The sequence below is a fragment of the Crotalus tigris genome, unplaced genomic scaffold, assembly GCF_016545835.1.
Source record: "Crotalus tigris isolate CLP2741 ecotype Arizona unplaced genomic scaffold, ASM1654583v1 scf7180000017551.9496454, whole genome shotgun sequence".
Taxonomy (NCBI): domain Eukaryota; kingdom Metazoa; phylum Chordata; class Lepidosauria; order Squamata; family Viperidae; genus Crotalus; species Crotalus tigris.
Window position 1 is genome coordinate 4,737,574 of NW_024096469.1, and position 23,992 is coordinate 4,761,565.

Sequence of the window (23,992 nt, forward strand, 5' to 3'; positions counted from 1 at the left end):
GAAACCAGACAGAGGAAGAGATCAGTGGCCACGAGAAGAGGCAGTGTAACAAGGGTGGCACCTAGGAGAAGGAAGTATTTCAGAGACCCCACCTGTAACTGACTTGCTGTAAACTCTATCTAGGAACCAACCTTTACTATTTTAAAGATTATGTTTACCGTGATTATCACTAACCATGTCTTTCTGGAATCCTATTGATTGAGTTTGCCCGCCATGTACAGCTTGACAGTGCTTGATATTCCCATACGATTTTCTTGCCAACAGTACAGAAGTGATTTGTTTTCTCTCCTTTTCCAAGGTCTATAGATTTAAGAGTCGTATGGTCTATTCCAAGTATGACTTAGGTCTGACTCTGCTTAACATTTTCAAAATCAGCCACAACTGACTCACAATTACTACCCACTATAGATTCAATGTGAATCTGTAGTGGGTAGTAATTGTGAGTCAATTGTGGCTGATTTTGAAAATCAGCATCCACACAAAAAAGATGGCAAAAGATTTTGCCTGAATTTCTGTACCTGCTCCATTTATGTGATCTGAAGTCATAGGAAGCTGGAGCTTTCTCTTGCTTTATGATACCATCCAAATATGCAATGTATATGTCAACAATGCTGCAGAACACAAGGCAACATTCATTCCCAATTTAATAGAACTGGCAAATGGAAACAGCATTCAACTTTATTCTGAAAAATCATTTGTAGATCATATATTTTAGCTTGTTGTTGGAAGCAGAAAATGGTAATTAAATGTTGGTTCACAACCAAATAAAGCATCTTTCTGCAGCAGGTATCATCACTTCTTCATCTCTTCCCACCTGAAATGCAAACATAAGGGAAATGAGTTTGTACAGTGGAGCTTTCGTGAACCTTTCCAAAGAAATAGATTTTCAAACAGAAATCCAAATAGTACATTAGCATACTGAAGAACATTGAGCATATATATTCTCACATTCTAAAGCAGTGTTTCCCAAACTTGACAATTTTAAGGCATGTGGACTTCAACTCCCAGAATTCCACAGCCAGCGTTGCTGGCTGTGGAATTCTGGGAGTTGAAGTCCTCATGCCTTAAAATTGTCAAGTTTGGGAAACACTGTTCTAAAGTGATAGGGAGAAAATAAGTTTGGACTCAATGACCGTCAACAGTTGGAAATAACTCCACACAAAATGGAGGAATTATGGATGTGAAGACAAATTTGGATCTCCCTTTTCTGAGGAAAAAACCTGCAAGAAGCAAGTATCTCCTTATTACATGTAATGTGGTACCTGGCAGCTTCAGCCACTTTGGCACTTTTCCAGGTGGGGCCCTCCTTATTTGTGGCTGTGGTGTTTCAAGAGTTGTTGATTCTGAATGCTCTGCTACAATATTTTGGTTAGCCTCATTTGACATAGGTGAGGAGCTAGGAGCAGATTCCAAACGTTGAACTGTATGATCTACCAATTTAGACAGCCGCCTGAAAGAAAAGATAAATATTAGATTTTCACGTTGCTCGTCTCCTTTATTTAAGTACAATAAATTGCACATTGAACTAAATGCAAAAGACAAAGGTGCTGTTTTTCTTTCGATTTCCGTGGAGTTTGCAAATAAGTGGTCCTTTCATCATTCAGATGGAATTTAAGATGTAAAATAACATGTCTATATTCTGCCAACTGATAAATTCCACTGAAAATAATCCCACTGATCTTTGAAATAAATTATTCACATTATAACAGTAACAACAACAACAATAATAATAAAGTTGGAAGGAACCTTGGAGGTCTTCTAGTCCAAACCCCCTGCTCAGGCAGGAAACCCTATACCAGTGGTTCTCAACTTTTTTAATGCCGCGACCCCCAACCGATCGTAAGTCGAGGACTACTCAACCAGTCGTAAGTCAAGGACTACTCAACTGGTGCAGCACCGTTTGCAGACTGGGGCTTTTGGCGGGCTCAGCAGGGCAGAGACAGCGTGGACAATTCCTATTGGCTTTTGAAAGCCAATAGAATTAGTCTATTCAAGAGAGTCTATTCTATTGGCTTTCAAAAGCCAATAGAATAAAAGGGAGTAGCACAGCTAAGGAAAAGGGGGAAAAAATGGTGGACTGCGTTGCTTGGCGACCCCCGTGAAATGGTTGTTCGACCCCAAATGGGGTCCCGACCCACAGGTTGAGAACCACTGCCCTATACCATTTCAGACAAATGGCTGTCCAGTCTCTTCTTAAAAACTTCCAGTGTTGGGAGCTTTCACAGCTTCTAGAGGCAGATTGTTCCATTGGTTAATTGTTCTAACTGTCAGGAAGTTTCTCCTTAGTTCTGCCTGAATTTCTAATTCACCCTGCTTATTGCTCATACTCTGTGTTTGGTGATTAGACATTTGACTCCTTTGTGATTGACCCTGTGGTTACTTTCTACATAACCTGTGTGGTGCCTGAGTTCCCCTATTTCCTTACCTTGATTAGTGCACTTGATGTGGCACTCACTATTAAAAGCTTGATTTTGCTTGACAGCAAGGTCAATATTCTTATCCGCACACACATCTATGTTACATGCACTGATAACCCTATTAGTTTTAGATTGCCGGGGACAGGAACGTTCTATATCAATTAACTCACCGTCCCCGTTGTTCAGTTTAAATATTTCTCCAGAAAATCTGTGAACACTTCCTGGCTATCAAAAGATACAACCCACTATCCCTCATGTCCATCCACAAAGACTTAGAAGGACACAAGTTTGATCTAATCGGGACTACAGTTGTAATCCAAGCACAATCAAGGGGAGACATAGAATTCCTCAAAGCCTGGTTCTCCACCAATAAGTCAATAAACAGACACATTGACATCGACCCAGTCTACCAACCACTGAGAATGAAACAACTACTTCAATCACGAAGGCAGCATGTAAAATGAACAAATAGGCATCCCACCACACAGCCACAAAAATCACAACCTCCCACAAGAAACCGGACCACCTCTCAACAATAGCAGCCAGCCAAACAACCCGAAACCAGACCATGACTCAGAGGCAACCAAACGAACAAACACCATTTGCATCACACAGACAATACTTAAATACCAAAGACTATGTCCCAGCAACAACAACCAGCCAAACAAATAGCCCAAAACCAGACCATGACGCAGAAACATCCGGACAAATAATACCCAGACCAATTTACATCACACAAAAAGGTATTTAAAAGCCAGTGCTCTGACAGATGAGCACAATTCATAGCGCATTGAAGATGTCCCCCCCCCAATGGAGACGAAACATTTGGAGCCAAATCACCAAGCTCGGAGAGCAAACCAAAAGCCCAATTCACAATTTCTACTTACCTAGCTACTAAAATGTCAGCTTCAGAAGGGGACACAGCGGATTCCAGCAGATCCAATCTCAAATAGTGATCTGTAAAAATGAACAATTTTAGGTTTCCTAAATAAGGTAACATGATATTATGCAAAGATATTAGATTCTTTATATAATTTTAGAAATAACATGCTTCAAAGAATGAAGCTACTAATGCATCTGTATCCCTCCTATAAAATGACATCTCAAGCCAGACTAACCCTCTAGATCAGGCATGTCAAACTGCTGGCCTGCGGGCCGGATGCGTCACGCCAAAACCGCACCCACTCCATTGCCGGCAATGGGGGAAAAGTCCCGATATATCATATGACGTCACGAGTTTGACATGCCTGCTCTAGATGCTTCTTCAAACACACAAGACATCTGTAAACATCTGAGATTCTACATTTTGTTATACCCATTATCTTAGATCCTATTCAGTGAACTGGTCAAGTGCAAAAATAACAAAAATAAAGTTGCTAAACAGATTGCACATACGTTTCTCCTGTCAATTAATTTTTGAGGATTTTAGGCCATTGATCATTTTCAAATAAATTGCACCATTAGGAGAGAGAACTAGCTGATATTTTCAACCTTCAGTACCATCTTATTTTAATCCATCTTGTAGACCAATCCTCTGTTTCACTGAATTGTTGAAATTAATATATACTTTTAAGATAACTGCAGCAGTATTACATAAATACTTGCTCTAGGACAGAAGGTGAATCAGAGTTTGAAGTAATTGTCTATGCCAGCATTTACCAGTGGTTCAAATAATTTCAAAAGAAAATATTTAAAATATAACTTTAATCCAATTTAATTGAAAGAGTGCAGTTGAATTAGACAAAATGAAACAAGCTGCACTGTTTTTCTTAAATGTGGAGAAGGCCTTCGACAATTTGAAATGGGCCTTCTTATTTAAATTTTGGAATATCTTTTGGAAGATAGGAAGTCTGGAGAGAATTTTGTTACACGGGCAAGATCAATTTAAAAAAGCATAAATAACTGTTAATGGAGAACTAGCAAAATTCTATGAGATATAAAAAGAGATAAGGCAAAGAAAAATATGGGAGTAAAGAATAAGTAGAAACTTCTAAGCTGATGGTATTTGCTGATGATTCGTGCTAGTTTTGGAAGATTCAATAAAGGGAATGGAAATATTAATGGGGAAATTAAAAGAATTTGATATGCTAGTAGGTATTAAGATTAATAACCAGAAGATAAAGATATTAACAACATTAAGAAAATAGATGATCAAACAGAACTGAAAGAAAAACTGATTTTAAAATTAAGAAAAAAGTAAAATATTTTGAATGTTTTGCCTAGAATTATCTTTTTGTTTCAGATTATACCTGTTTTTAAAAACGGATATATCATTTAAAAATGGCAAAAAGATATCTAAAGTTTGTTTAGCAAGGGAAAAATTCATGACAAATATAAAGTATTACAAATGCAAAGAAAAGAGAAGGACTGGATAACATTTTGTAGCATGTTTTTGATTTGAATGAAAATAATGTGTGTTGCTAAGAAATAAGACTTTTAGAGTTAGAAGGAGATGACATCTGAGACTTGGGTGACATCAGTGTAGCTTTCATTATGTAAGACATGCCACATTGAGAATAACGAGGAGATAAAAATAGATAAAAAATAGATAAAAATCCAGAGTATGTCCCAAAACATCTTTATGACTCTTAGCACATGAAGCATTTTATAGCCAAGAAATAACTGGCATAGGTGAATAGTTAACGTATTATGGGATACTAGAATTTTACCAAGGGGGATTTTAAGTAAAACCAAGAGAACAAAGAGGCAAGGAGACATAGCTGACGATGGGTTTCTTCCTTACAGAAAAATTTAAAGTAGATAAAAGAATTTGTGATATTAAACAGTGTAAGGCAGAATTTGAAATGGAATGTGTACAAATGATGAACATGTAATTGCTAAAATGTAAATTTTTTTGGAAATTTGAAACAGAAGGACAAGCGAAAGATTAATAATGATGGAACAGTGGGAAAATATCCAAAATATATAAATCTTTTATAAAGTGATATATACCTAGAATATATAAATATATAAATTTATGTTGGAAACAATGAAAGAGTCATTTTATCATGCTTCATGGGCATATAAAAACACCAGAAAACAGGCTCAAATGCATAAAGTGAATAAGAGGATTTTAAAGATTAATGTTTAACTGAAATCAGAACATTTCCTCTTGGGTTTAGAATAGAGACTGGTAAAAAAGAGCAATGGAATACTCTTTATTTACATATTTATTTAATTTCTATAGCTATCCATCCTAATCAATGACTCTGGGCAGCTTACAATTCAAACAGAAAAAAATATATTACAATTAAAAATACTAAAACATTTTAAAATAATAAAAACACTAAAACATCCAGATTAAATATATATAGATACCGTAAATGCCGGCGTACAAGGCGACCCGGCGTATAAGACGACCCCAGTCTTTATAGCTGGGCCGCATTCCTAGAACGTCGTCTTATACGCCGGAAACTACCAGTATTTCCGGCGTATAAGACGACTCGGCGTATAAGACGACCCCCGTCTTTGGCGCCGATTTCAGCGCTCGCGGAAGTCGCCTTATACGCCGGCATTTACAGTATATATTTATATATATATATCTGAGATTATTGTACATTGAGATTATTGTGTGTGCAAAGATGGAAAAATCTGGCAACATCTACAATAGAGGAAAGGTTAGCAAAAATGACAGAACTTGCTAAGGGTGGTTAAATTCTCTAATAAATTATTTGATTAGAGAAAAGACAATATCTACACTTATTAGCGACCAGAAAGCTCATATAGACTTTTTTTGTAATGAAGAAAAATGAACTTGTGGTTTTTGGTTTTGATTATACATGACAGACTATGGAAAGAAGAGTCATGATCTAATCTTACAGAGAGAGATTACATATAACTGCACTTATAACTGCTGTGAAGAAGATCAGAAACCAATTATTTATATCTTCTTTATGTGTTCTTTTTTCCTTCTTCTACCTTTTCTTTTTTGTATTTTTAGCATTTTCTTTTATTTCTCCCTTTCTCTTTCTTCTTTATCAATCTACTTTATATTAATTTATTGTGTTGTGTGTGTGTAAGTGATGTCTATGGACTTCTTGCAAATACTCCGTGGATACCCAATTCTGTCTCACTTGGGTTTTTAAAAAGTTCCTCGAACACTGGTGGCGAACCTATGGCACGCGTGCCAGAGGGGGCACTCGGAGCCGTCTCTGGGGCACACGTGCCGTTGCCCCAGCCTTGCCTCCCCGTCCTCACCAGCAGCCCCCCGGAGAGTAGTCCCCAAACGTGGCCCACACAGAGCAGCGCAGCCAAGGACATGGTAGCCAGGGAGCATAGACAAGACTCTGCCCTCACGCCCCATCCCGCACAGTTGATGCTGTGGGGCGTGAGCAGAGGGTGTGGTTGCCATGGCACTGCTGGGCTACCTGGGCGATCTGCGGCAGGCCCTGAAGGCAGTGAGTGACACTGCAGGCAGACAGGGGGGGGCAGGGGGGGTGGGGCGGGGCAGGGGGTGGAGCAGGGGCAGGGCAGGGGGTGGAGCAGGAGCAGGCAGTTTTTGGGCACTCGGTCTCTAAAAGTTCGCCATCACTGTCCTAGAATAAAGAGGAAAGGGAAGGATTGAAATGTTACACTCCTTTCTCAATGGCAATAATTTTGTAACCATGTTCACTAAAACTGAGCTGGGGGTGATGTAAATAAATGATGCTTTCAGATGTCAGTTTACAGCCCTAACAACCAAAGGTTAGCACTTTACTTCTTTGTCTTGCTTCTGAATATATCTTTTCTGTAAAAATACAGGTAGCCCTCAACATATGACCACAATCAAGCCCAAAATTTCTGATGTTAACATTTGAAACATTTGTTAAGTGAATTTTGCCCCATTTTATGTACTTTCTTGCCTCAATTGTTAAGTGAATCACTGCAGTTGATAAGTTAGTAACCCAATTATTAAGCGAATCTGGCTTCCCCATTGACTTTGCTTGTCAGAAGGTAAACAAAAGGGGATCATATGACCTTGGGGCATAGCAATGGTCATAAATGTGAACCAGTTGCCAAGCATCTGAATTTTGATCATATGATTATGGGGATGCTGGAAAGGTCGTAACTGTGAAAAACGGTCATTAAGTCATTTTTTTCAGTGCTGTTGTAACATTGAACAGTCACTAAACGAACTTTTGTTAAGTCGAGGAGTATCTGTATGACAGGATTAAAGTAAACACATACACACAGAGTGTTGTTTGGACCCCTCCTAAAATTCCATGAGTTGGATGATAAATCTTACTTGGAACTGTCTCCTATTATTTCACCTTCCAGATATTTCCCTTATTGATATTTTCATACTGGAGTGACTACTTCAGCAGCTATCCAAAGAAATATACCCTAATTTAAAAGTCCATAGAAACTGATATTCTCTACATTTATTAATACCTCTATAATCCAGAGGTAATTTTTTTAAAAAAATTGCATATCACAGAAAGATTTTCACAATTTATCTATGCAGCCTCTATTATGGAGACCCAACTACTCACCTTTGTGCACTTCAGATCCAAAATATACAATAGCAGCAGGGAAAAGATTAGCCTGCAATAGGGGAGAAATCAGAGGATAAGAATAAACATGCTGAAGTTGCTCTTCTTCTATCAGTCTTGCAAGAGTATATTCTCATCAATAGCAATAATCTTAATCCTAGACATGAGATGGGACCCCATCTATTTCTCTTAGGAATACCAGACTAACCCTCCATTCTGGAAACAAAACACCCTTTAAATATACTGTAGATGATCATAATATAATTCAACATTATAACTCAAATATTTATTTACTCATAGATTTCTTAGTTACAGATCCTGGAAATAATTTTTACCTTAATACTGTGAGTGGTATGTGGAAAATACTCTTCATAAGAATTGTGATTTGAAAAACCGATGTTTAACTATATGTTCTTTTATTCTTCTTTCCTATCTATTTTTTCTAATGCAACCTACTTTGTACATTGTAAACTAAAGGCCAAGAATTAGCTTATGTCTGACTTTTGAAAATTGTTCTGTGAGCCTTTTAAGTAAAGATTTATTTATTTATTTATTTTCAAATATTTATATGCCGCCCAATCCCAAAGATGAGGTAAAATGCTTTAAATAAATGATATATTGACATCTAGGAGGCTACATATGAGAGGACCCTCTCTCAGTATTTGTTCCATTCTCAGTCAGCTGTTCTTGCCAGTCTCCCATTGAACCCATCTAAACATACTGGACAAGATATTCAGAGTTGTAATAGTCATTTCCTTCTTTTTTTAATTATCTAACAAATGTATATACACCACAGTTGCAAGATGCTCAGTGGTTTACAGTAAAATATATATAATATATAACAATTAAATCTTCATTCTGACATACTACGTCTCTGCAGAGCTTGCTAATGTTATCAATAGAAATAGTTTTTATGACAAATCTATACACTAGATTACAAACTTGGGATTTTAAACTCAGTAACTTGCCAAGGAACAACTGGTTAGTTTTGAAGCAAAGACGTTCCCTGTGTAGAACTATTGTGTATGGAACTCTCGCCCTATTATATTCAAAGGAATGCATAGAAGATTATTACTCTATAGTTATTATGCATGATTTTAAAGCTTTTGATAAACCTCCACCAAAATCTTCTGAGTAAAGTAGAAGAGAAGGGACAAGATTTTCATTATTCACTTTAAAGATACTAATTTCATAAAATGTTTACCTTGGGAAAGTTTTATGTGTATGTGTATGGGAAAATTATTCTAAAATAAATAATTTCTTAAAAATAATCTGAATTTATATCTGAACAGCAAGATCACCACTTTAATAATAATAAAAACCCACCAAGCTGTGAAACAATTATTTCTAAATTAAATAAATTGGCAGCAGAATAAAATGCAATAAATACAAATATAAACAGGATTTTTATTTCTAACGAACTCCTACCAACATTCATAAGAAAAGATAATTTCAGATCTCTTGTCTAATTACTAGAATGGTATAAACATACTGCTATTTTTGTAATGATGATTTCTGCCGGTATCTGGATACTGGAAAAATCCAGGTATAACAGTGGATATTGAGAATAACAAACTTAGTAATTACTTCACCACAATCCATGAGATATTGGCCAAAACATTATGCTCTAAAGAATTCTAAAGCATTGCCTTTGCACGGCACCTAAGATTCTGTCTCTCTTTTAGTGAATGAATCCTCCAGAGCATCCACCAGATACTATAGTGGCAAAAACAGTATTTATTAAGTCTTTTTAAAATATTTTTCTCTCCCAGACAGTGGGACACAAGGTTGGCTAACATCACCAGAAGCCAGTCACAAAGGCGGCTCTTCGTAAACGTTTTAATTAAAAAAGTACCAGACACAGTTAAGAAACTCCAAGAAAACTCTTATAAAAGCTTTGATGTTTCCGCTGTCTTCATCTGAAGGGATCCTACTATTTAGAGAATGGATTAAAGGAAAACAACAACAACAAAACCCTCCCTCAGCCTCTTTGCATACACACTATCCTTTTCACGCCAGCCACAGAATTGGAAAATGAGGTTTTGTAGTATGTTAGTGTTGGAATTTTTTAATAACCTCTTCTCTCTTTTTTTTTTTCTCTTGCCCAATTATCGTGATGAATAATTAACATTCTGAAGGAGATAACTAAGCGGCAGCATCTCGGAGCTCAAAGCCCTTTAGTTCAAAGCCCTGCCCTTTTCAGTTTCTCCGGTTGCCGCCACTAAAACTTCCTTGTCAATCATGCTCTGGGCACACACTTCAAAGCTTTAAGTGGGAATGGCCCCAAGGGGTCAGAGAAAATTCATGGCAGAGCCTGTGAGGGAAACACAAAGAAGAGGGAGAGAGCAGGCACAGAGGAACACAGTCCAAGAATGAGACAGACACACGCAGTACAAATGCTTGCGCGCACACACACACACACACACACACACACACACACACACAGCTACCTTATTTTTACTCACAAGTTGACAAATAAGCCCAGCTTTAGCTTTCCAACTCCCCCCCCCAAACAATTCCCAGCACTGGCAGGACATCAGACCAAGGCGCTTTTAATTGGAAGAGACTTAAAGGAACGAGACAGCAGTTCAGAAGCACACACATTTCAGCTGCCACCTCCCCCCCCCATACACAAAAAAATCTATTTTATTTCCTCAAGTTTGGCCAATGAAAACTCTCTTCAGAGAGGTTGATCCATAGCTTGCTCTTTTTTTTCAGGCTAGGCACACAGCATGCTCATTTGGGCACCAATTGTCTCTTTTTGAATATGTTTTATTGCAACCCCCAAAGCACACTATGACTAAAAAAAAATGTATGTGGCCTGTAAGATTTTGATCCAAGCAAGTGCAGGCTAACAAAATGATAATTTATGGATTTCTTGGATAGCTTGGACCTCTTGGTATCTTTTTTTTAAGTACAAGAATTGAATACATATATCTGTCCAACCAACCTGGGGATATACAGAGAAAACAACTTATCTCCACACCTTTTTTCCTCCCCAACCCACCATGGCAAGACCCACTGCTCAACAGCATCATTTTACCACTTTCACGCTTATTTGCTTGGAATTATTACATGAAAATAGACGACTTGATACAATTTCCAATTTCTTCATTGACAGAAACTTTCTCTAAGTTGTGAATCACTCCCTATTGCTTTTATAGTATGAATGCCTGTAGCTTTTGAACATTTGGAACTGCTCCTTCCTTTTTAGCAAGATAACACATTCACAATTCCTGCAGAACTCCTGAAAATCACATTTTTTATTTACAGAATTTTCAATTATTCAGCTGAAAGCTTCTAGACTTCATAAAAATTATAATTTTCAAAATCAGACTCAGGTTAGAGCGGTGCCACCAATCAAACAAAATAATTGAGAACTCAAATGCTGCACAATGTAGGAACTTGTAGATTTAACAGTTTAGCCAAGTTGAGTACAATTTTCTATCCCACATGTGAAAAACATGCACCATTCTTCTACAGTTTTATTTAAACATTTGTGACTATTTGTTACAATGGTCTGTTTGGAGTATCTTTGTATTATCATCTCTGTGTATACACATACATACATACACAGTACAGCAATAGTAATTCCACTTAGACATATATACTGCTTCACAATGCTTTACAACCCTCTTTAAGCAGTTTACAGAGTCAGCCTGTTGCCCCCAACAATCTGGGTCCTTATTTTATTGACCTCGGAAGGATGGAAGCTGGTGAAAATCTAACCCCTGGTAGTCAGCAGAATCAGCCTACAATACTGCATTCTAACCACTGCGCCACCAGGGCTCTTACAAATTAAATAGATTAAAAACAGAAAAGCTGTGGGAGAAAACTTGTAAAATAAAAGAAACGGTCATTAAATGTAATAGATCTCTGCTATCACAACATTTTAGCTTTAGTGCATCACTTTAACTACAAGGCTTAAAAATACTAGCATAATTATAACCCAGCAAACTGCCTTGCTGGGTCAGAGCTAGAGCCCATCTAGGGCAGCATTCTCCTTTCCAAGAGCTTCTAGACAGATGCTTCTGGAAGATTACGAACCTAACATGGAATTAATATGCTAAAAGAAAGATAGAGACATTCATGAGATTTAAGTGACTGGTCAGTGCATCAAACCTACGAATTGTTAACAATGTATGCACTGAAAAATAATATGGGTATGGAAAACGGCACTTGACAATAATTCTCTTGAAATTGTCAGGCCTTTTATTCTGTCTCATTTAGAAACAATTGGGAAAAAAAATAAATGGGAAAATGACAGCCTATGCAGCAAAGGGAACTTGGAGTCCTAGTGGACAATCAGTTAAATATGAGCCAGCAGTGTGCTGCAACTGCAAAAAAAAGCCAACACAGTTCTAGGCTGCATTAACAGAGGTATAAAATCAAGATCATGTGAAGTGTTAATACCGCTTTATAATGCCTTGGTAAGGCCATACTGGGAAAGGGCCTAATGCTGGGAAAGATTGAGGGCAATAGAAGAATGGGACGACAGAGAATGAGGTGGCTGGATGGAGTCACTGAAGCAGTAGGTGTGAACTTAAATGGACTCCAGAAGATGGTAGAGGACAGGAAGACCTGGAGGAACGTTGTCTATGGGGTCGCGATGGGTCGGACATGACTTCGCAATTAACAACAACAACAACAAGGCCATACTGGGAATACTGCATCCAGTTTTGGTCACCACAATAGATGTTGAGACTCTAGAACAGGGTTTCAAACTGCCAGCCCGCAGGCTGGATGCATCATGGCAAAATTGTACCCACCTCATTGCTGGCAATGGAAAAAAGTCGTGATATGTCACGACACGTCACGTGATGTTGCGAGTTTGACACCCCTGCTCTAGAAAGAGTGCAGAGAATAACAAAAATAATTGGGGGAATGGAGACTAAAAACATATAAAGAACAGTTGCAGGAATTGAATGTGGCGGGTCTAACGAAAAGAAGGACTAGGGGTGACATGATAGCAGTGTTCCAATATCTCAGAGGCTGCCACAAAGAAGAGGGAGTCAAGCTATTCTCCAAAGCACCTGAAGGCAGGACAAGAAGCAATGGATGGAAACTAATCAAAGAGAGAAGCAACCTAGAACTAAGGAGAAATTTTCTGACAATTAGAACAATTAATCAGTGGAACAACCTGCCTCCAGAAGCTGTAATGCTCTAACACTGGAAGTTTTTAAGAAGAGACTGGACAGCCACTTGTCTGAAATAGTATAGGGTTTCCCGCCTGAGCAGGGGGTTGGACTAGATGATGTCCAAGGTCCCTTCCAATTCTGTTATTCTATTCTATTCTATTCTATTCTATTCTATTCTATTCTATTCTATTCTATTCTATTCCATTCCATTCCATTCCATTCCATTCCATTCCAAAGTGCCAAGCATACTTATCTTTATTTACAATAAATGCACTAAATGTGAGGTACAAGGTAACATATAGCACCTGGAAAACTTTGATGCAGTTCCATATTTTCAGTAAATTAAGTAAAGTTTAGTTTTGTTGTAGTCAGAACCAATTTTGCATAGGTTCCAGCATATTATTCAAAAAACAAATCTGGATCTTGGCCTGAAAAAAACAGTACATCCTCAATTTACAATGTTATATCTGGGCTCCACATTTTTTCCACAGGCATTCTTACAAAGTAGAAATGGTCAATATCTGTGGTAACATACTGCTAGTTTAGGAAAAATGTCAGGAAACAAGTAAATGGGTGGCAGAGACCATTTAAGACAGTGGGAACAAGAGAGATTGAGGGCAATAGAAAAAGGGAACGACAGAGAATGAGGTCGCTGGATGGAGTTGCTGAAGCAGTAGGTGTGAGCTTAAATGGACTCCAGAAGATGGTAGAGGACAGAAAGGCCTGGAGGAACGTTGTCCATGGGGTCACGATGGGTTGGACACGACTTTGCAACTAACAACAACAATGCTTCTGATAGCCATTTTGTGAGAGCATGCCAGTGGTCACAAATTTGATTCACCAGGTCGAAATGATTGCCTATCCCTTGCACCATGTGATCCTGATCAGCATTAGTTTCCTTTCTTGGAAAGGATGACACCATGACAATCATCTCCAAAAAGACAAGGCATTAATCTAGTGCAGCCTTGAATTACAGTTGAAAAGTCATCATCAGTGCTGAAAAATATGATGCTCTGAGTAGTAACTGATTAAACAATGAAAAGGAATGCTGTGGAAGTGTACTAACCGGATATCCTGCAGCAAAAACATGGATGCATGCCCATCATTCTAGAAAAGACTGTATCTCTGGAAAACGATCAAAGATAACAAATGTCCTTTGTTTCTGAGCACTTAAAATGAATAACAATTGAACTGCAGCAAGACACAGAAACATTGTTATTTTACAAGGACAATACTTTGAGCCTTTCTTTCATGTGAGAGTCTAAGTATGGCTAAAAACTTTTTAAGTTTTACCTATTCCATTTTTTTTGGGGGGGGGGAGGGGAACAGGAGATAGAATTAAAGAAATAAAATTTCAAAATATGCTTATCTGTTAAATTATCCCTACATGACTGCATACTTATTAGAAATTCACTAACCTTTTTGTCTTTGATGCTTTTGTACTTTCACAGTACCTATTTCTCTTTTAATCAACAAACAATTGCCCTATGCTTTCACAATTACCCCTTACCTTCACATCAGTAGCATTTTATAGTATCTAAGTTCTGAACAAGAAGTTATGGAAAGCAGGCCAAAGCCCATTTATCATACTTAGACAAACTTCACATTCAGGGCACCTTGCTTAGTACTTAAGATTTTTCTTTTGGGTGGGGGTGGGGGTGAGCAAGTAGTTGGTTGAAATGATCTGTCTGCATTTTCATGAATCATTTTTCAAGGGAAAAATCCTCTTCCCCATCACTCCTTGTGCTTAAACAGCTTCACTTGTATATGTTCTCCTGCCTGTTGTCCAAGGTAAATCGCCCTCCTACCAAAAGGTTGCTGAGGAAAAAAAAAAAAAGATTTGCCAAATTTATTCAGAGAACACATGACCAAATAGTGGCTGCTGTCTTTGGAGGGCTGAGGAAAGAGATTTGCAGCTGCCAAAAGGAGAAGCATTCTTTCCATGACACGAGTTGTAATGACTAGAGTGCCATGAGTCCACGGTTAGTTTGATGTGTAAAGATTAGTAAGTATATGAGTACATCAAAGGGGACATGCACATGAATGCAGAACTCTAAGCTAGTAGCATGAAATACCATATAATCCAGAACACCCTCCCCATCCCCCACCCTTCACTGAACACAGAAACCAGCACTTGGAAAATTTAATTGGGGAGTTTGTGGATCAAAGCTCCTCTGACAGGAGGCAAAGAGCATCTCCGGAAGGGATATAAACATGAGAGCCACGGTCAAAGGGACACTGTCTAAATGGCCTTCTCTTAGTACCTGAGAACAAAGCTTCCCAAACTGAGAAGACCCTGATCAAACACAGAAAGCAGCTGGGAAAGGAAGACTTAAGAAGACTATTATTTTTATCAGATAATGTCTAAAAGTTCAACTTTTACTCATTTGGCCAGAGTGCTAGCTGTTTCACCAGAGTGCTGGCTGTTTTAATATTAAAGTGGTACACTGTGGATTTATTGTAAAACTTCAAATGCACTGATTCATTTCCTTATTCCTATTCCTTGGTGTAATTATTTCCGCAATTCTATGTACACCCCCACCTCCCTGGTCCCACTATGCTGCCCCACTGTGATAGCTGAATATGTTCTTGGGAGGAATGAACGAAGAATGTTTGGAGGATATTCCAAGAGTATATACTCCTAGTCAAAGCTGCTCAGCTGAAGCTGACAAGACATCCATATTGGGCAGCAGCAATATAGAAAGATAAAGGAGGCAGATAATGATTTTAGTAACAATGGCAAGGCATACTGTGCAGGATAGGGCAATGGTAAACCATTCCTGACTTTTACTAAGAAAACCACATGGACAGACAATACAAAATAATTGATAGGATAATGCTGGATGATAGTTCCCCCCCCCCAAGTCAGATGGCTCCTAATATGCCACTGAAGATGGGATTCTTTTGGAATATCAATGATGTTATGAATTAGCTAGATTAGAGCTATGGGAGCTCTAATTACTGATGTTACTATGCAGAAAAAGAAAATCTGAAAGTCCAAAGACAGAATTGGAACATGTAATGTAAGTGTGAAAGTGTGAAAATGATCCCAAACTAAGCGAAAGACGAAATGAAATGGCTACATACGGACGTCTTAGTCATGTGAACTGAAATAGACTGGAACTGGACACTTTCAGTCAGATGATCATACTGTTTATTACTCAAGGAGATGAAAAACGAAGAAGGAACTGGGTTGTTTTTAGTCAGGAAGACAGTACCTGGGTAATAAAGACAGTTCTTGGGTACAATGGAGTCAATGACCAAATAATATCAATTAGACTTTGTGGACAAGCGTTTAATATTACAATTATTCAAGCATATACTCCAACCTGATGCAGAAAGAAGGTAAGTTTTACGCTCAAATCAATAGAACAGACAAGCAATATGTGGTGTTTTTGATTGGAGCCAAGAATATGTATGTTGGAAATAACATGGACTGTATGACTTATGAAATAGAAATAATAAAGAGAGCAACTTCAGTGTTGCTAAACCAGTGATTTTTCATTCGTTAACATGGTTTTCCAATAACTGAAATGGCACCTCTATACATGAACATCACCAGATAAAATATATAGAAATCAAATTCACTGTATTATTGGTATTAGGAAATGGAAGAGCTATGGTATAATAGCAAAAGACATTAGCCAGGGTTCACTGTGGAATAGATCACCGACTGCTCGTGTGCAACTTCAAAGTGCAGCCGAAGCAGAAGGACAAAGCCAACCAGGTTCCATAATATGATTCTGAATGTATACCCACCATTTTCAATGAAAACCTCAGGAATTGCTTTGAAGTCCTAACCCTCATTGATAGGCAACCAGAGGAACTGTGGAATGAAATCATAGAACTTGTTAAGGATGAATATAATAAGAGATTGCCAAACCAAAAAAAAAAAAAAAGCAAATGGGGTCAACGGATGATGGGAATTGCCAAGAAAAAGAGAAGCCACCCCCAAGAAAGACAAAGAACTCAGGATGAAACTTGAATTTCAAATAATTGTCAGAAGAGACAAGAAACAGCATTACATCGATATCTGTAAAAACAGTGAAAATGAAAACAAACACGGACAAAGAAGAAAAGTGTCCAAAAGATCCCCAAATTCAGGAGGTTCTAATCTCGAACTGATATGTTAAAAGACATCAATGGAAAAATAGTAAATTGATCCAAAGAAATGGAAAAATATACTATTACTTTTTATAGTTGAATGTTAACATCCAAGATATCTTAGAAATATTCCCTACTTATAAGAGCCTCTAGTCTAGTAGTTGAAAGTTCATGTGAGAGAGTTACAGTTAGGTTTTGGCACAAAACCTACTGACTAGAAAGCTAAAGCTTTTCCTTTGATATGTATACAAGGTTGGTTATTATACAACATATATTCCTATAATGTGTTAAATGTAATGCATACACTGTATCTACTTACCAGTGCCTAATAATACATTTATAAGTGATACTGAGTGAAAATATTTAACTGTGTTATATAAGTTTTCATTTTACTCTGTTTTTAACTGCCAAGCTTTTATAGAAAAAAAAAGCAGTTTTTCCCTAGTCTTTACTTTTAAGGCTTCAGAATTCTGTTCCTTTTATCAAGGACTTAATGTCTTTTTATCTTATATTTAGTTCTAAATTATCTTCCACCTTCCAACCCTTATACTTCAGTACAGTCCTACTGGGGGTTTAATTGCTCCTTTGTACTAAGTTGCTTCTCTGTCTCCCAGTCCTTATCAGTTTTAGGAGGGATAAAGCAATTATTTGTTGCTAACTGGCTGTAACTGGTCAGTGTCTTTGGAAAGTTTGTGAGGCTATAAGGCTCTGTTACTCCTTTCTGTTGTAGTAGCTTTAGAGCAGTGGTTTTCAATCTTTTTAATGTCGCGCCCCCCAACCGGTCGTAAGTCGAGGACTACTCAATTGGTGCAGCACCGTTTGCAGAATGGGACTTTTGGCGGGCTCAGCAGGGCAGAGACAGCCTGGACAATTCCTATTGGCTTTTGAAAGCCAATAGAATTAGACTCTATTCAAGAGAGTCTATTCTATTGGCTTTCAAAAGACAATAGAATAAAAGGGAGTAGCACAGCTAAGGACAAGGGGGAAAAAATGGCGGACTGCGTTGTTTGGCGACCCCCGTGAAATGGTCGTTCGACCCCAAATGGGGTCGCGATCCACAGGTTGAGAACCACTGCTTTAGAGTCTCAAAGTTCACTCCACCATTTTAGTTTTACCTCCTCTACACACAACTGGCTTCTTTAATTCTTGGACACAATTTCATTTCTCTCTTCGATTGAGATTTACACCCTGTGCCTACAGTACTTATCCTTTATCTCCTCGCTGTACAGGTTATGCTACTCTGATAGCTGAACGTGCTCTTGGAATGAAAGCAAAGGAACACAGTGAAAAAAAATGGGACAATTATTAAGCATAAAGGAGAACAAATTAATGATATTAAATACAGCAATCTAGAAAGGCTAGAAAGTGGGAGACTGTGAGTTCTAATCCCACCTTAGCCATGAAACCAACTGTTTGGGCCAGTCACTCCCACAAAGTTGTTGTTGTGGGAAAAATAGGAGGAGGAAGGTGTATTGGATAGGTTTACTGCCTCAAGTTGTTTATAAAAATAATAAAGATGGAATATAAATAAATAATGAAGCAGTAGGTGAGAACTTAAATGGACTCCAGAAGATGGTAGAGGACAGGAAGACCTGGAGGAACGTTGTCCATGGGGTCGTGATGGGTTGGACACGACTTCGCAATTAACAACAACAACATAAATAAATAAATAAACCAGCATTAGAAATGTAAACAAAGACACTGATAATAGTTTCTGCCTTTAAGGATACTCTATCAACAGTAAAATAACCAGCAGTCAACAAATACGCCATGGATTAGCTCCTATTAGGGTACCAGTGAAACTGCCTTGGAAAAAAATATTCAGATGCTGTGATGTGTCAATACCTCCAAATATCCGAAACATACAGACAATGGTTTTCCTTGTGACAATCTATGGAAGTGAAAGTTGGGAGTCTGCAAAAACACAGACTAGACAGTATATTGTTGCTTTTGAACTTGAGGTTAGAGAAGATTCTTAAAATACTATGGACAGCCAAAAAAACAAACACATGGTCCTAGAAGAAAACAAATCAGAGTTCACACATAAGGCACAAGTGATCAGAATCAACTTATCACATTTTGGACACACTATTGCAAAGATCTAACTGTCCTTAAGAAGTCCATAATGCTGGAAAAGATGGAAGAACAGAGATGAAGAAGACAACTAGCAGAAAAGTGGATGTATTTCATTACAACAGCAGTGAGTACATTGTTGGGAGATGTAAAGGGTCACGTTTGGGATTAATTATCTCGTGGGAGGTCTATCTATGTGCTAAGAATCAACACTAAAGTGTGTGCTAGAAACTAAAATGATTGATATCTGAAAGGAGAAGAAGCCCAAATTCTTTGAACCAAGGGTGTCTCAAAGAAACAAGAGTTGGACAAATTGGATATATGCAGCAATCAGAATGATTGCTGGACCTGTATTTTCCTTCTTACTAATTAAACAGGCTTGGCTCTGAAATCATTGGGTCTGAACTGAACCACATTTACATGCCTTGTGCTTCACAACAGAAAGACATTAATAAACAGTCAATCTGGAAGTTGTTTTTGTTTTTGCTTCAAAAAGCATTTTAATAAATATGGTCCCAGCAACAGATTTCACCCTGCATAACCCTTTTACAATTTGCTATCAGAAGAAAACAAGAAGGAAACATTTGAGGTCTTTTTAGTTCTTTTGATGATGAAACTGCAGCTGCGTTCAGTCTTTGTCCAAACTCTGAGATACCCTACTTTTATTCTCAGCACAAATTCCCAGCACATATTTTAGAAATTTGCCAAACTAGTCTACTCTAGTCCTATGAATGATGCCTATATATGTTCCTGCAGCGGAGCACACGTAAGGAGGAGGAAGGGAAAACATATCTGAAAAGTCCAGTTAACTTAGAACAAGTACATAAACCAGCTGGAGCTTGGCGAGAATTCTGCAACAGTGAAGTCTGCAGTTGATCAGTTCTGCCCTGAAGAACATTTTAAAATAATTCATGGGCCATGGGGGTAATGCAGCCAGCACAAACAGCCATAACAAAATATCAAAGCCAATGCCTTGAAGTCTTTATAACTTTCAAAAACTTCATGTTGCTGCCAGTCTGCACATTTGTCCTGCTGTAAACACACACATACAACAGGATGTTCACTTCAAATATAGCCTCTTTATTTTTAAGCTCATATTCATCTAATTTTCTTTTATCCCACAACTTAAGTGTTCTATTTCTCCATGGCTACCAAGTTTACAACTGAAGTTCTCAAGGTCTCTTCCGCCTTATAAGGAAAACAAACATTAGTAATAATAATTGAGCAAGTATTTGCAGCACATCTTTAATATTTCCTTTAACTTCAACACAGAGCCCTTTGGAGACAGAACAAGACACATACTAGGATTGTACAAGCAAGGGAATCAAAATAGTCTTATCAAAGTGATCTCGAGATAACGAAAGATATCACCAACAAGGGGATTTCTGGAATGAGATTGCTGAATTTAAAAGCATCAATGCACGGCAATTGCTTTCTTGCTCCTGAAAGCCTACACAAATAATGGTATCAATGAGGCAAATTTCACTTTATATAGGAGTACACAAGCTTATTCCTTTCATTAGATTTGGGACATCACCTGACTCCAAAATGACTCGATGTCTCACAATTTAAAACACAATATAAAATATAAAAGATCAACATCTCTCTGGACAGTATACTATATATATACAAAAGGCATAATCCAATAAGGGGACCATATCCACCCCATTTTAAGGCCTCTGGGGTTTTTAATGCTTTTTGGAATACCATCAGGGTGGGACCCACGTGATTCTCTTGGGAGAATCTGATTCCAGAAGGTAGGTGCTGCAACAAAAAAGGCACACTTTTTGGTTTCTGATAGGGTTGTTTAATCAAGAGGACCTGAGCATTCCAATTCTGCCAGCTCTTCTGTGAGTGGAAATACCATGGGATATAGGTGATCCCTCAAATAACCTGGCCCCCTGCCATGTACACTTTTATAATGATACCCAGAGCACAACAGCAATCAATGTAGCTTGCAAAGCAGAAGTGGTATGTGGCCATTCCAAGGCATGTCCATCATTGCCCACATCACTGAATTCTGGACCAGTTGAAACTTCCATGTCCTCTTCAGAGGCAGACTCCTGTAGAGCACATTGCATTAGATAAGTGACAATATTCTGGCATAAGTGACTGTCTGAAGAGCCTCCTGATCCAGGAAAGGGTACAGTGAGATTCATGCTAAAGATAATTTTATTAACTTCAGTTTTGGAGAGCTCACAGTGGCTATCACTACAGTGAGGGAAAAATTATTTGATCCTCTGCTGATTTTGTACCTTTGCCCACTGACAAAGAAATGATCAGTTTATAATTTTAATGGTAGGTTTATTTTAACAGTGTGACAAAATAACAACAAAAAATTCCAGCAAAATGCATTTCAAAAAAGTTATACATTGATTTGAATTTTAATGAGTGAAATAAGTATTGATCCCCTATCAATCAGCAAGATTTCTGGTTCCCTACAGGTAACGAGCTGAGATTAGGAGCACTCTCTTAAAGGGAGTGCTCCTAATCTCAGCTTGTTACCTGTATAAAAGACACCTGTCAACAGAATCAATCAATCAATCAATCAGATTCCAAACTCTCCACCATGGCCAAGACTAAAGAGTTCTCCAAGGATGTCAGGGACAAGATTGTAGACCTACACAAGGCTGGAATGGGCTAAAAGACTTGTCAAACAGCTTGGTGAGAAGATGACAACAGTTGGTGTGATTATTCGCAAATGGAAGAAACACAAAATAACTATCAATCTCTCTTGGTCTGGGGCTCCATGCAAGACATCACCTTGTGGAGTTTCAATGATCATGAGAACGGTGAGGAATCAGCCCAGAACTACACGGGAGGATCTTGTCAAATGATCTCAAGGCAGCTGGGACCATAGTCACCAAGAAAACAATTGGTAACACACTACGCCGTGAAGGACTGAAATCAGTGGTAGGATTCAAATATGTGAACAACCGTGGATGCCACTTCCAGAAGTCCATTCTGGGCCTGGGCAACAAAAAATTAGGTACCAGTTCTGCCGAAGTGGTGCGAACTGGCTGAATCCCTCCACTGACTGAAATCCTGCAGCACCCACAAGGTTCCCCCTGTTCAAGAAAGCACATGCGCAGGCCCGTCTGAAGTTTGCCAGTGAACATCTGACTGATTCAGATGAGAACTGGGTGAAAGTGTTGTGGTCAGATGAGACCAAAATTGAGCTTTTTGGCATCAACTCAACTCGCCATGTTTGGAGGAGGAATGCTGCCTATGACCCCAAGAACACCATCCCCACTGTCAAATATGGAGGTTGAAACATGCTTGGGCGGTGTTTTTCTGCTAAGGGGACAGGACAAGTTCACTGCATCAAAGGGAAGATGGACCGGGCCATGTACAGTCAAATCTTGGGTGAGAACCTCCTTCCCGCAGCCAGAGCATTGAAAATGGGTCGTGGATGGGTATTCCAGCATGACAATGACCCAAAACACACAGCCAAGGTAACAAAAGAGTGGCTCAAGAGGAAGCACATTAAGGTCCTGGCGTGGCTTAGCCAGTCTCCAGACCTTAATCCCACAGAAAATCTGGGGAGGGAGCTGAAGGTTCGAGCTGCCAAACGTCAGCCTCGAAACCTTAATGACTTGGAGAGGATCTGCAAAGAGGAATGGGACAAAATCCCTCTGAGAATGTGTGCAAACTTGGTGGCCAGCTACAAAAAACATCTGACTTCTGTGATTGCCAACAAGGGTTTTTCCACCAAGTACTAAGTCATGTTTTGCGAAGGGGTCAAATACTTATTCTAACAAACAAATACAAGGTACATTTTTCCATTGAACTTGAAGTATGTGTTGAGGCATAGATCCAGGAGTTTCATGATGGTTTCTGTGGACATGGAGTGTTCTGTGGTGTCATCCTCTTTGTGGGTATGGTGTTTGGTAAGTAGGTGATGTATGGTTGGTTTACCGACACATACTTCAAGTTCAATGGAAAAATGGACAAACAAATACAAGGTACCCCGATAGGTTCTCCCATATCAGTCCTTATAGCAGAAGCAGTCATGCAACGATTTGAATCCATAGCTCTACCCACCATCCAATCAGAATTCTGAACATGCTCCATTGATGACACCTTCGTCATCATCAAATGCTCCCAAATTGAGGAAACACACTACATACTTAACAACACATTCCCTGAGATCAAATTTACACATGAAGAGGAAACGGACAACACACTCCCACTCTCCACATCGATGTAAGGAGACTGGACAATGGAGAACTGGAAACCTGCATCTACCACAAACCTATACAAAGGACCAGATCCTCAGCTTCACAGCAACCACCCCATCATACACAAAAGAAGGGCCAGGACACACTGCAGCACCACAACACTAAAAAAAGCAGAAGAGAAACTGTTGCTTGACATCTTTCTCTGTAATGGCTAAGCCAAAAACTTCATATTCTGACAAACAGCACCCAAGCCGCACACCATACCACCCCACACCTCCAGCCGCCATGCAAAAACTAACCCTACCATACACAAAAGGGGTGTCAGAAATGACAGCCAGAACTCTCCAATCCCTAAGAATAATGATAGCTCTCAAACCCACAGCCACACTACGCCAGGAATTATCCAGAACCAAAGACAAGACACAAAGGGATGAAAGAAACAATGTTATCTACAAAATCAACTGTAACGATTGCAACCACTTCTAGGTGGGGCAAACATCACGTCAATTAAAAACCAGGATCCATGAACACCGGCTAGCAGTCAAACACTACGACCCCAAATCCTTAATCACTACCCACAGCAACACTAAACAACACCAGTTCGATTG

The 23,992-nt window shown here is 38.7% G+C and overlaps 1 protein-coding gene across 3 annotated transcripts in view; it reads right to left on the bottom strand.

The window, feature by feature from the left end:
- Positions 1 to 658: 658 nt before the first annotated feature.
- The window catches only part of ASPSCR1 (ASPSCR1 tether for SLC2A4, UBX domain containing), a 94,175-nt gene continuing 70,841 nt past the window's right edge, over positions 659 to 23,992 (bottom strand). Inside the window, exons 13-16 of one of the 3 annotated variants that reach the window (XM_039344479.1) lie at positions 7,889 to 7,940; positions 3,305 to 3,374; positions 1,263 to 1,450; positions 659 to 814 (exon numbers count right to left, since the gene is read on the bottom strand). In XM_039344479.1, coding sequence (XP_039200413.1) covers positions 801 to 814; positions 1,263 to 1,450; positions 3,305 to 3,374; positions 7,889 to 7,940 — 324 coding nt within the window. In that variant the 3' untranslated portion in view covers positions 659 to 800. Of the gene's footprint in view, positions 815 to 1,262; positions 1,451 to 3,304; positions 3,375 to 7,888; positions 7,941 to 16,785; positions 16,853 to 23,992 lie in introns of those variants that run through there. The other 2 variants (XM_039344487.1, XR_005556848.1) reach the window with 2 other exon arrangements.